Below are 12,189 nucleotides of genomic sequence, written 5' to 3'. Positions count from 1 at the left end.
GGCCATTTTCGACGTGAAAGCTCGTGGACAAGAATTTTCCTACCCGGACTTTACTTTGGGATTCACTTAAACATATCTTAATTAATCTAATTAGCTTTCTCGGTATTCCAAGTTCTGTAAGAACGTTGTATAATGTTTATCTCCTAACCGAGTCGTAAGCCTTTCTAAAATCAATAAATAGTTGATGTACCGGGGTATTGTATTCCCACTTTTTTTCGAGTATTTGGCGAATGGTAAATATTTGGTCGATAGTTGATCGATTTCGTCTAAATCCGCACTGATAATCTCCAATAATTTCATCTGCGTATGGGGTCAATCTTGCTAATAGAATATTTGAAAGGATTTTATAGGATGTTGACAGAAGAGAAATGACTCGATAATTATTAGTCAGTTTTGTCGCCTTTCTTGTGAATTGGAACAATGATTGATTTTTTCCACTCTTGTGGCAATTCTTCCTTGTTCCAGATAAGGAGAATGAGTTTGTGTATCTTGTTCCACAATTTTTCGCCTCCAGCTAAAATTAACTCAGCCGGAATTTCATCTACACCCGGAGATTTGTGTTTCTTTAATTTCTTTATAGCGGCTTCCACTTCTATTCGACTGGGTTCTGGAATATACGGTTCTGCGGTGTGTATCTCCTTTTCTCCACGCACATTAGTTTTTGGCTGCGTGTTCAGCAAATCGTCAAAGAAATCTTTCCATCTATTTAAGAGGCTATCTGTATCAGTGAGAACTGTTCCGTCAGATTTCTTTAATATATAAGCACGAGGTTGATAGCCTTTCTTAAATTCGCTGATTCCCTTATACATGTCCCTATATTTTTATTTTTACTATTATCTTCAAGTTCCTTAATTTTAGCTTTCAAAAAATCGCGTTTCTTTGTTCTAAAAGTTTTGGAAGTTTCCCGCCTGATATCTGCGAGATTTTGTGTAGTTATTTCATTCGGATTTTGTAGCCTCCGTAATTTTGCCTGTTTTCTCTTCTCTACTAGTTTAATGCATTCTTGGTCGAACCATGGTTTGTTCCTACGTATTTCCGCGTGTCCCAATTTTTCTATTGCTGAACTTTTAATGCTATTTCTAATTTCAATCCAAGTATCCTCAACACTAGTGCACTCCGAGTCTTCTAAAACCGAGAATCTATTCGAAACTTCAATCTGGTATTCCTCTCTTATCTGGCTCTCTTCTAATTTCTTTAAATTAAATCTCTCCGTTTTCGGACATTGAATATTACCTTTATTGAACGATAATCTCTCCCGTATTATCGCTACTACCAGGTAGTGATCAGTGTCACAATCAGCCCCTCTAAACGACCGGACGTCAATTATGCTAGATTGCCTTCTTCTATCTACTAAAACGTGATCAATTTGATTATGTGTTTTCCCGTCTGGTGATGTCCAAGTGTATTTATGAACTTCGCGATGTGGGAATTTTGTACTCTTCACGATTAGGTTTTTGGATGTTGCGAAGTTCACGAGTCTAACACCGTTGTCATTACTTTCTTTATGCAAACTTTCGTTCCCTATAATCTGTTTGAAAATATCCTCTCGTCCTATCTTCGCATTGAAATCCCCTAATAGAATCTTCATATGGTATCGCGGGAGTTGGTCAAATATCCGTTCCACTTCTTCGTAAAAACTATCTTTTATATCGTCACCCTTATCTTCAGTTGGAGCATGTACATTTAAAACAATAATATCACACCACCGTCCCTTGAGAGTAATAAAAGAAAGTCTGTCAGTAATAAATTCAATCCGTTTAATTGCTGGTAATATTCGTTTGTGAACGAAAAACCCTGTTCCTAACTGGTGATTTTTATTTCCTTCCCCGTAAAAGAACGTAAAATTTTCGGAATTCTCAGATCCATTTCCTTCCCACCGAACTTCCTGAACTCCTACTAGATCCATCCAGTATTTCTCTAACTCACTCGTTACAGATTTTAACGCGCCTGCCCTATAAAGACTTTTAATATTCCATGTTCCAAATCTCATGTCCATTTTCTTTTGCTGAGGTCGTGCCAAGTTATCAGTCCTTGTCCGAGGCTTTTGTGAATGTTTCTGAACAAGTACCTTTATTTACAGGATGAGGGTGTTAGCCTTACCCAAACCCCCAAGCTGGAGGACCACTCCTAGTCGTCTGTCCGCGACTGCTTATTCAGTATATTCGCAGCTAACCTCTATATCTAGAGGCCTTCTCCTCGATCCGCAACCTGAGGACGCGCCATGTCGTGGTGACAGGAACCCACGTTACACGGCCAATACTTTAATCACAAAAGTAAAATAACACTGGGATAAAATTTACCCCCAAGCACCTATGAAATTAAATATACAATTTAACTCTTAACATATATGTGATTTAGAATTAAATGTAAGATGTCCAGACGTCCAGATTTTGTCAGGAAGTCCTTTTCTCCAACCTTCCTCTCGATCATCTTAAAACTAGATCGAAGTCAATTCTCCTGAATTTCATGATCATACATTTTCCTTGTGTGTTTTACTCTTTTGTTTTTTGTCTCCTGGTTCAACAATTGATATCTGGCTATATAATGTTCAACAATTGACACTTGTAGTAAGTTATCTTTTCTCTTGTTTCCTCTTTTCTCTCCTTAAGCAATATCGCTATTATTTTTTTTAAAAAAAAGCAACTGTGTCACGTGTACACCACGTGAAGAAGTTTTGTTTGTATACCGTAATATTTTCTTAATAATACTTATACCGCAATTGGTAACAGATTTCTACTACATCCGGTTTTAATATGAAGATAGAATATAATCTTGGGACACTTATTTGACTACAGGGGACTGCTTCTCGCTACCTATTACCATTTTCATTATATCGTGACTAACACTAAAACCGGACATGGTTGATTTCTCCCACTTCCGGTTTGAATAAAGCGTTAAGAGAAAAAATGGTGCCTATTCTTAGAAAGCTAAATCGACTCCAAAATAATCGCTTCTCGCTTTCTTTTATCAATTCTAATCTATATAGATCAATATTTGATAGCGGAAGTTGGAGTGGATTTCAATCACTTCCAGTCTTAGTAGACAGTTGAGGATGGAGATGAAATGTATCCTTGGGACGTTTAATCGATTGCAGGAATCATCTTCTCGTTATCTATTACCGTATTTGCTCTATAGGAATCAATGTTAAAACCGGAAGTGGCTGTTTTATACCACTTCCGGTTTGAATATCACCTCTATTTTTGCAGGTGTAGTAAAAAAACAAAGTTTATGAGAGAAATCTCCACACAGTGGATGAATTAAAAGAGTACATCTCACAAGCATTTACTGAAATTGATGCAGATAAAGTTTTGTGTCGCACTGCGTGTATTATGGAAAAATTCGAAACATGTTGCAATGTTGACGGAAGTCAGTTTGAGCACTTAATGAGATTAAATTGTGTTTTAAAAAAGTGAGTGAAGTGTTAAATGAATGCATATAAATATTAATGAACAAATATAATTGTAACAACTACACATAAACATACTTACAGTGCATACCTACTAAGAAGAGTTCTCACAAACTTCAGTAAACTATCTCCCTGACCAAAGACGTAGCTAAGGACTGGGTGAAGGGGGACAGTGGGGCGGTCGCCCCGGTGCTGATAGCAAGAGGGCTCCGAACGAACAAGAAGAAAGGAAAAGAGTAAACGACGCGGCGCCCCTTGAAAGTACTGACGCCCTAATATTGTTGTCATTTGGCAAAGAAATAGATTTGTTAAAAAATTTCTTGCTCGCTCCGCACACAACCCAAACGTTTCAATAAGAGTCACAACAACTTTTTACTCAAACATTACAACAAAAGCTGCTTCTTTTATATGTAGAACAAGAAATGTTTTGCCTGAAATACATTGGATTTTTTGATTTAAAAAAAGAAAAAGCTTCGTAAGCCGAGTGCAGGGGGGCGCCGAATTCTGCTCTGCCCCTGGGCGCCGAAATCTCTAGCTACGGCTCTGTCCCTGACTTTCCCAGACAAAGCTTTACCTATTTGCCTCACGAAAGTATGATTTTTCCTTTTTCTATCTTTCTTTTTTTTTTTTCTATCTATCTATCGGTGTACGCAATACGGAATTACATGTGAATATACATACGGTACTAACACTATCACCTGCTGAGGAGTTTCATCGCCCAACTCTAAAGACTGTCATTAGATTCAGACAAAATAATATATATAGAACCTGCGACAAAGTATTCTCTTTGAAACTAAAAAAATAAATAAATAAATAAAATAAAATAAAAAAAATAATCATAATAGGTACATCTGTGTTGAAGATATGCAAGCACGCACACAATGAAGTCGGTCAGTTACAATGCGTGATCATACATATAGTTGAAGGGCATAGGAATAAGAATTGTAACCCTCATTTTAAAACCCTGAGTTAATTACTTCAAAGTTGCCTTCATTATTAAGAACGACTTACTTTGTTTCCCTGACATTAAAGAACTTTCAATAATTTTGTGTGATTTTACACAATGAAAAAGCTATAAGCAATCATTTCTTAATCTCTTGTATGTTCCAAATCCTTATTTTTCTGTTATGTTTATTCATATAGATAAAATCTATACGCAAACGTTGCCTCGTAACACCAGAACACTTTTCTTGATTTGAGAAACAGCATTTGTATGCTACGACACTTTTCAATAATCCTTGGAGGTAGCTACACAAAACTGAAATTATACATGAGAAAGTTGCTATACTTTTTTTTTTTTTTTTTTTTTTTTTTTTTTTTTAATTGTGAAATATCTATATATTTATTTTTTTCTTTATGCAATACTACGAGCCTCTGAATTTGAATATATGCAGTTCTAAGCTTCCTTTTCCCTTTTTAACGTAACATCGTGTCACTTAATTTTGCCTGTATCTATTAAGTAAACTATCTTTAAGTATGTGTGCAAAATTACTAACTTACAGTATGTTTCATCTTTTGACAATCCATCACTATCAGTACTGTAGTTCAGACAATTATAGTTCAAATCTAAGTGAAACTACTTTCCCTTAAACCGAACTAGAGCAGGGTGGGCTGAATAAATAAATACTTACTTTATTATGGACTTTACCAGCTCCATAAATTTCTATACAATGAGGCCAGACCCCTTTCCTCTTAGAATGAAGCATTGTAATGGATCTTTTTCTCTATCTCTGAGTTAAAAGTGCCTCAAGGGTTGAATTCAGAACTGTAATAAAAATAGAAAATCGAGTACGTATTGAAATTCACATTACTATTAATAGTACAATACAAGCAGTTAGAAGCATAGAGATTATGTCTTACAATAGTAATGAGGAAAGATGACTGTTCAATAAATAAGCACGTTTGTTTATTGAAACTAAAATAACAAGGATAAAAACAAATATTACAGGAAACTAGACATCTCCATTACTTGAGTCTACAATTCAGAATATTTCAACCAGTCGAATTCTGCAATTATTCTGTAGTGGCTACTTTTGTTAATTAATGATAAAGTAAATAATATACAAGGGGGTGGGGGGTTATACTATAATGATTTACACTTTCTCTTCACGTTCCAGATGCAGTGGATAATTGAAACTGGGAAGGCAGTCACAGGCACCTTCATCTACCAATTGGGAGCTCACTGGCAACAGAAAAGACAGAGCGCCCTGTGCAGCCCATTTCTTGAACTCCTGTGAGTGTTACTACTGACAACATGGAAAGTGATTATGGACGACAGCGATGGATGTCGTGATTTCTGTGGAAAGACGGTGTGACCACTGCTGAAATCTACAGACGATTTGTGGCACTGAATGAAGAGCATGCGCCGTCGAGGAAAGAAGTGTACAACTAGGTATAAGGTTGCATCTCGACGAAAAAGAGAAGCAGTTCTGGAAGGAAATTGAAAGTAACAACACCAGCCATCATCGCCGTGGTAGAGAGGACGGAGTCTGCCACAGGACTAACCGGAAACATTCTGCAGCGCATCGTGCTCGACCACTTACAGCTGAGGAAGATCAGTATGAGTTTCAAAACTCTTTACCTGCAGAGCAAAAACAATGAAGTATGAAAATGTGCAGGGAACTTTTGCAACGTCACGATCATCATTCCGAAAATTTCATGTTTTGTGACGAAGTAACAATCAATGTAGTGGTAACATCATGACAGTCCACCGTCAAAGAAATTTCAAACCATACCTTTAGCTGGAAAGCGTATAGCTTCAGTTTTCTGGAACAAGATAGACATCCGTGATCGACTGACTAAAAGATGGAGCCACGATTAATAGTGCAGCGTAAGTGGAGGCGCTCATACTACCAGATCTAGACTTCTTTAAAAAACGTTCCTTGCTTTTAGAAGTTCCCACAAACATCTCCGGAATGATTTAAGGTATCAAATTGCTGTAAATGCTATTATGCTATTATGATTTTTATATCTATTGAAAACCATTTACGCAATTGGATCTGATATTCACCTACATACTTTTTCGAAATTAAGTCCTTTGGAAAAGGTTAAATTCTCGATTTCTTGAAATTTGTTTTTACTTGTTCGAAATACATCATATGATGACCGTAGTATTCGACATTAAGGTACATTGGATTTCTAGTACCTTCTCCGTAAAACTTGTTATTATTATTATAGAAACAGGGTTCTTGAAATTCCTCTGCCCAAAACTATCCATTTTTTGGGTAAAACCCACAATAAAACCCGAAAGAACCACCTCAAAAAATATACTTAAAAACCTGAATTAAAACAATAACCTTAATGTGATTGTAATTACCTTCTTCAATCGTGTTTCTTAGTACACGCATTGTTTCAGAATTGGCATAAAATACGCATTTATCAAGAGAAGATCTCGAGAGAAGAATACCAATGAAAAAAATTATATAGGCATGGGATATTCAAATTCGCTGTAACAATGTTCAATTGTAATCTCGACGACAAAGCAATGCTATTATATTTTACGTTGTTCTAATACATACTCGTGCATTCTAGTTCATACTCGGAATATATTTTTACCAGGTGCCTTAACAACGTTTCAGCTATTTGTATGTGTGTTTTACCCTTTACGAGAAGTTCGGCTACCATAGAACTAGTTTTTTCTACATTTTTTTAAACATGTACTGTAGCAGTTATGAACGTTTTGTTTTGTTTTAATAACTGAAGAAAATACTGTGCATCATAATCACATAACTGGAATAAATTATTATTATTATTATTATTATTATTATTAATAATAATAATAATAATAATAATAATAATAATAATAATAATAATAATAATAATAATAATAATAATAATAATAACTCGACAATTAATTTCTGGGAATAGGTAAAATTTTCGTCACACCTTTTAACCTGCCCCTTGCCGCGGCATACTAGTTGTGAGACACTGTAACAGAAGATTATTTCTATTGTATATCATATTTTAAGGGATTACCTACCTTTTTGTTACACTACAAAATTGTCTACTCCCTTCTTTCTAGAAATAAACGAGTGAAAATGGTGCAACGTGTCCCAAAAAATGCCGGTAGGGTTTCACGAATTCCGTTTGTGCGACAAGGGAATCATATAGTTTGTGTACAATAAAACCTGAAAGTAGGAATACTGATATAAATGTACGTACAAAATTTAATAAAACCCTATTTTGCCCAATAAAACCAATTGGGCTAGTTTTTTAAACTGTATTTTTCACAACCTGTGTATAACTCTACCGAAAACAAATTTGGTTGTTTTTCGATGTGTTTGACACTGTAGCTTTCATAGTTTGCAACACTCTATAACAAGTCTAGTATTGTTAAGTTTTCGTTTTACATGTAGATTTAAAATATGTAAATACCTGACTTAATGCCGTTTAAAATATATAGCTTTATATTGAGCTTGCAACACTATCATTCCAGATGTACTGCGGAGTATATCAAACAATGTTCCCCTGGCGATATTTGGTTGGTACGAAATTTCAGCGATTTTTGCCTATTAATTTGAAGTTACAAGTAAGTATCAAGATCAATGATCTGCCTTTATATATAGCCTGTATATATTGGGTGTTCTAAAAAATGGCGCCCACGGACCACGAGTATTATTCTACAAGTCAAAATAAAGAAAAAATATATATATTTGTATAGTTTTAGAGCCATCGTCTGGAGACACAAATATCACTAAGTGACAGCGTTGCAAATAAAGAATCATAGATTAGATCTACCAATCTATCAAATAGTTATATCGATTCTTTCCAGATGGCAACTAAAGTTGATATTGATTGACTCTAGCATCACTTATTATTGTAGCAATCGATTCAACTGCTTGTTGTATTCATAGAGTAATGCTAATAGTTCCAAGTTAATCTGCGACGTTGCCACATTGTGAAATTTTGATTCCCCATAGCGGCTGAAGGAAGCCCCGGAGGGCATACGGGAATATAACATTCTCGCTTTATTTTGGCCTGTAGAATAATGCTCTGTGGTCCGTGGGCGCCATTTTTAGAACACTCGATATAGATAGATAGATATGTGAAGATGTGAAATACAAAACAGGTATAATGTTGAACTAAATAAAGTTGCGTAGTAAACCCATAGTGGGTAAATTAGCGACACAGTACAATAGACCTTGCAGTAAGGAGTGTATGCTGAGAATACAAGGTTCACTTTCTGAAAAGTAAAAACAAGCAACAATTTTATGGCCATGTCCAAAGCCTTCGGCGCAAGCTACGCTACTTCAGCTGGGCAGTAGCTAGGGAAACCTCCGCCCGCTGTGAATACTTCGATCATCCAGTGGCGTCGGTAAAAAGCGGAAAAAGTTTAAAGTCGAAAACACCTAACAACCTGAAATATACTACTTTAGCTTAGTAACACAACATGCAAGCATACATATTTAATGAAAGTGAAAGATAAAATAATGCTGAATAAGATCTTTTTAAAAAGGTAAAATTGTAAATTTACAAAGGAAAAGAAATTTTTAAGGAAATTGGGGGAAAACATGTCAGTGAATACAGAAACAGAGTTAAAAAGCGTAATTCATTATTATAAAATTGTAGTAGCAAGTGCCTTACAGTAACCACCTAGCATAGGCTGAGAAGCATTTTTCCTCACTTGCTTTCCTTTACATAAATACCCTACGACGTTAAAGCGCCTGCTCATATGAAAGGACCAGTCCCGAGCTTGATTAGCGGTGATAAAGCACACAAATTAATTTCACCATCATTCATTTTCATAAATTATTCGTTTACTTTTACCCTGAAGAGCATACACATGGGGCGTTAAACTAAAATTTTATTTCACTTTATTTTATACAGAAGCATCAAACTGCAGGCCTTCAAGCTTCACGCTGCCCAGAACACGAATAGATACAAAACTTTCTGTAGTCACCACCTAGCACAAATTGATGCATTACTCCCGCACTTGTCATCTTCATTGGATATAAGTTTGAAGGTATTAGGATAGTATACCCTCGAGGAAATGTGAATTAAAAGGTTAATTTTACACTATATGCTCCAATGTCTATCCTGACGAAGACAAGAGAAGTTGAACTGGTTAAGAGGGGTTTTGCGGCGGATTACATTGTCATATCTTTATAGATAAATAATGTTCACTACAATTATGTGAGAAACACCCGGTAACCAATTCGTGATTAGTTGTCACTGCAAGCTTCTACTGTATTTTCGCACGTCACGGTAGGTCGAAGTAAAAGGACCCGAGGGAGGTACGTCCATATGGAACAGGGGCATTGATGAAAGTAGGTTAGCGCATAAGGGAAGATTTCTTTGTTTCAACATTTCCTAATACGGCTGCTTGCATGTCTGCGCGTAATGAGTACACAGTACGTAGTTTGCAACACCTAACAGTCGGAAGATACTAACTTTGCGCAGTAATACAATACAAACAAATACGTACTTACTGAAAATCAAGGAAAGTATGAATATAAGAAATATTTGTGATCAACAGTCAAGAATGGAAATGAAAGGCATAACTCTGGATGAGGTATATCGAAATAACAACAAATAAATACCAATAGAATGTCGAGAATAAGTCCATATGGTTCTAATTCGGGGCAACTGCAGAAATTGGACTTTTCTCGAATATCCTCCGTTGCTGAGGTGTCTGTTCCCAGTGGATGCACCCTCTTCTTGAGTTATTGAACTGGCTCGGTTAAATAGCATTCCCACTTTTAATTGCTACCTAGCACAAGGTGTTTTGGCTTTTGTGCGCTATCCTCATTTACGCGCCTGCTCCCTAAGGAAGCACCACCGCTTCTGCGCTCCTACCCTAACTAGGTTAGATGCTTATCTCTCCCTTTGAGAGGTTACCTAGCACAAATTGGTTTGCATTTTATGCACAGTTGTTTTTATGACATACGCCGGGAAGCGTATTTATATCAGTAAAAGGAAGCTTTCTAAAGTGAATCTGAATCGATGAATGCAATTCCTATCCCAATTCTAGTTCTAACGCACAATGAGTGTATGTCGTGATTAAATAATTGGGAGCATTACTCGAGCAGATGGCTCTACCAAATTTTTACACATTTATTGCATTTCCGATTTCTTCTTGCAGAGCATGTACTAAATGAGGAGCCAATGCATAAACCACAAACCAACTTGTGCCAGGTAGCCACTAAAAGCACTAATGCCATCTAAGTCAGAGCAGGAGCGCAGCAGAGGGGCGAGCGGGTGCGTCCGTAGGGAGCAGGCGCGTCACCCACGGGGGCATACGCATAAATAAGGATAGTGGGAAAACATATAAAATTTCCGCAATAATTTTCACCTTCAAAAACACTTAAATAATCGTAATAACTCTTACTTTCATGTTATAGTACGATAGAATGTACTCATTTGCAGAGCACATCAATTTGCACTGATATTATCAACCTGCACACGATTATCTGGACATGCGCCAGGATTTATAACAGTCCAGAACATTTTACGAAATTATTTAAGAAGGAAAATTTGAAGAAGAAAAAAATGTACATTTTGACAGGCTAATCTAAACCTGCACCAATTTTGAACCCCCTCCTAAAGGAAAAATGAAATGAAATCTTTGAGTTTAACGTCCCACGGTTATGCCGGTTAGGCTAAAGGAGACGGTGATAATGAGAAATGAGTGAAATGAAGAAAGTGGGAGGAAACGGGAGAACCCCGAGAAAACCCACGAGCACGGTGTTTGTCCACCACAAAATTCACACGGCGCAAGCTGGGATCAAACCAGGGACCCCAAGCACCGGAGGTGAACGCTCTACCACTGAGCCACCGCGCCCCCTCCCCTCCTAAACGAGTACCGGTTTCAATCAACATGCATTTCAATGTTTATAATAGTATTTAATGATTTTTTTTTTTAATGTTTACAAACGCTACGGACCTACCATATAATCATTAAATAAATCGATTTATTAAACTCGTAAAACATGTGATTCAAATATTACGAGGGAAACTTATTTCCGGTTACTTGCTTCTTCTTTTTCTAGTACCTTTTATGAGATAAAGTTGTGCTTGAGACGGAATGTCCTAACAGGCTACGTATATAGGTATTGTTCAAATAAAGAGTGAGCAAAAATATGATAGTTGCAATCCTAATGTTGGCGGATGAATATTTCGGTCGACAGGTAGTTGTTTTCTTCAGGAAGAAAACATCGTAGACCGAGTAAGATCGTTCGGTGATCTGAAAGCAAAAATTGATATCTGGGTAGAGAATTCCTCCGTAAAATTCTTTCAAAAGGAGAGGACAAGTAACGGAGTTTTGTTTGGTTATTGTTTGGGTAATAGTATACAACAGTGCCTCATGATCTGTGCGCGTGGATACTTCCTACTGTTGCACTACGTATAAAAATGATTTTATTACATTTAGAAGTAGTAAGAAGCATCCACTTGCACGTGACATGCGATATGTGTTTCAAATCCCCCACATATACTCATACACTACGTACAAGGGCACATTATTATTCTTCGCATACCATAAAACACAACGAAACGCAACGCAAACCGACGTACATTTTATTTTATATTACTCAGTAATTAAATGAAAGTCGCATTTTTACCTCATTTTCAAGTTCCTATATCCTCAATGAATAATCCTTAAAAGACTGCACTTCGTGAGTCCTCGCTAAATGATGAGGCACTCTCGTATACTATATCCATTGTTTGTTTATTATAATTATTATTAGTATTATTCCGCCTTATGCAGAGTCGTTTTGACATATGATTAGAGTCATACTAAAGGCCTTACTACTGCAGGAAACATACCTTAGTCGAACTCTTTAGTA

General features: G+C 36.5%; 1 protein-coding gene across 10 annotated transcripts in view; it reads right to left on the bottom strand.

The window, feature by feature from the left end:
• Positions 1 to 11,430, bottom strand: part of LOC145694587 (tRNA (uracil-5-)-methyltransferase homolog A-like) — a 72,823-nt gene extending 61,393 nt beyond the window's left edge. For 2 of the 10 annotated variants that reach the window (XM_081770947.1, XM_081770957.1), the window contains exons 1-2: positions 11,293 to 11,430; positions 5,038 to 5,171 (exon numbers count right to left, since the gene is read on the bottom strand). In XM_081770947.1, coding sequence (XP_081627073.1) covers positions 5,038 to 5,112 — 75 coding nt within the window. In that variant the 5' untranslated portion in view covers positions 5,113 to 5,171; positions 11,293 to 11,430. Of the gene's footprint in view, positions 1 to 5,037; positions 5,172 to 6,141; positions 6,161 to 7,385; positions 7,534 to 9,945; positions 10,657 to 10,733; positions 11,187 to 11,288 lie in introns of those variants that run through there. The other 8 variants (XM_081770948.1, XM_081770949.1, XM_081770951.1 and 5 more) reach the window with 8 other exon arrangements.
• Between the last annotated feature and the right edge of the window lie 759 nt (positions 11,431 to 12,189).

The sequence above is a fragment of the Thermobia domestica genome, chromosome 9 (genome assembly GCF_964235325.1).
Source record: "Thermobia domestica chromosome 9, izTheDome1.hap1.1, whole genome shotgun sequence".
Taxonomy (NCBI): Eukaryota; Metazoa; Arthropoda; class Insecta; order Zygentoma; family Lepismatidae; genus Thermobia; species Thermobia domestica.
The sequence above is the reverse complement of the archived record's forward strand: the minus strand, read 5'-3'. Positions and strand labels throughout refer to the sequence as shown.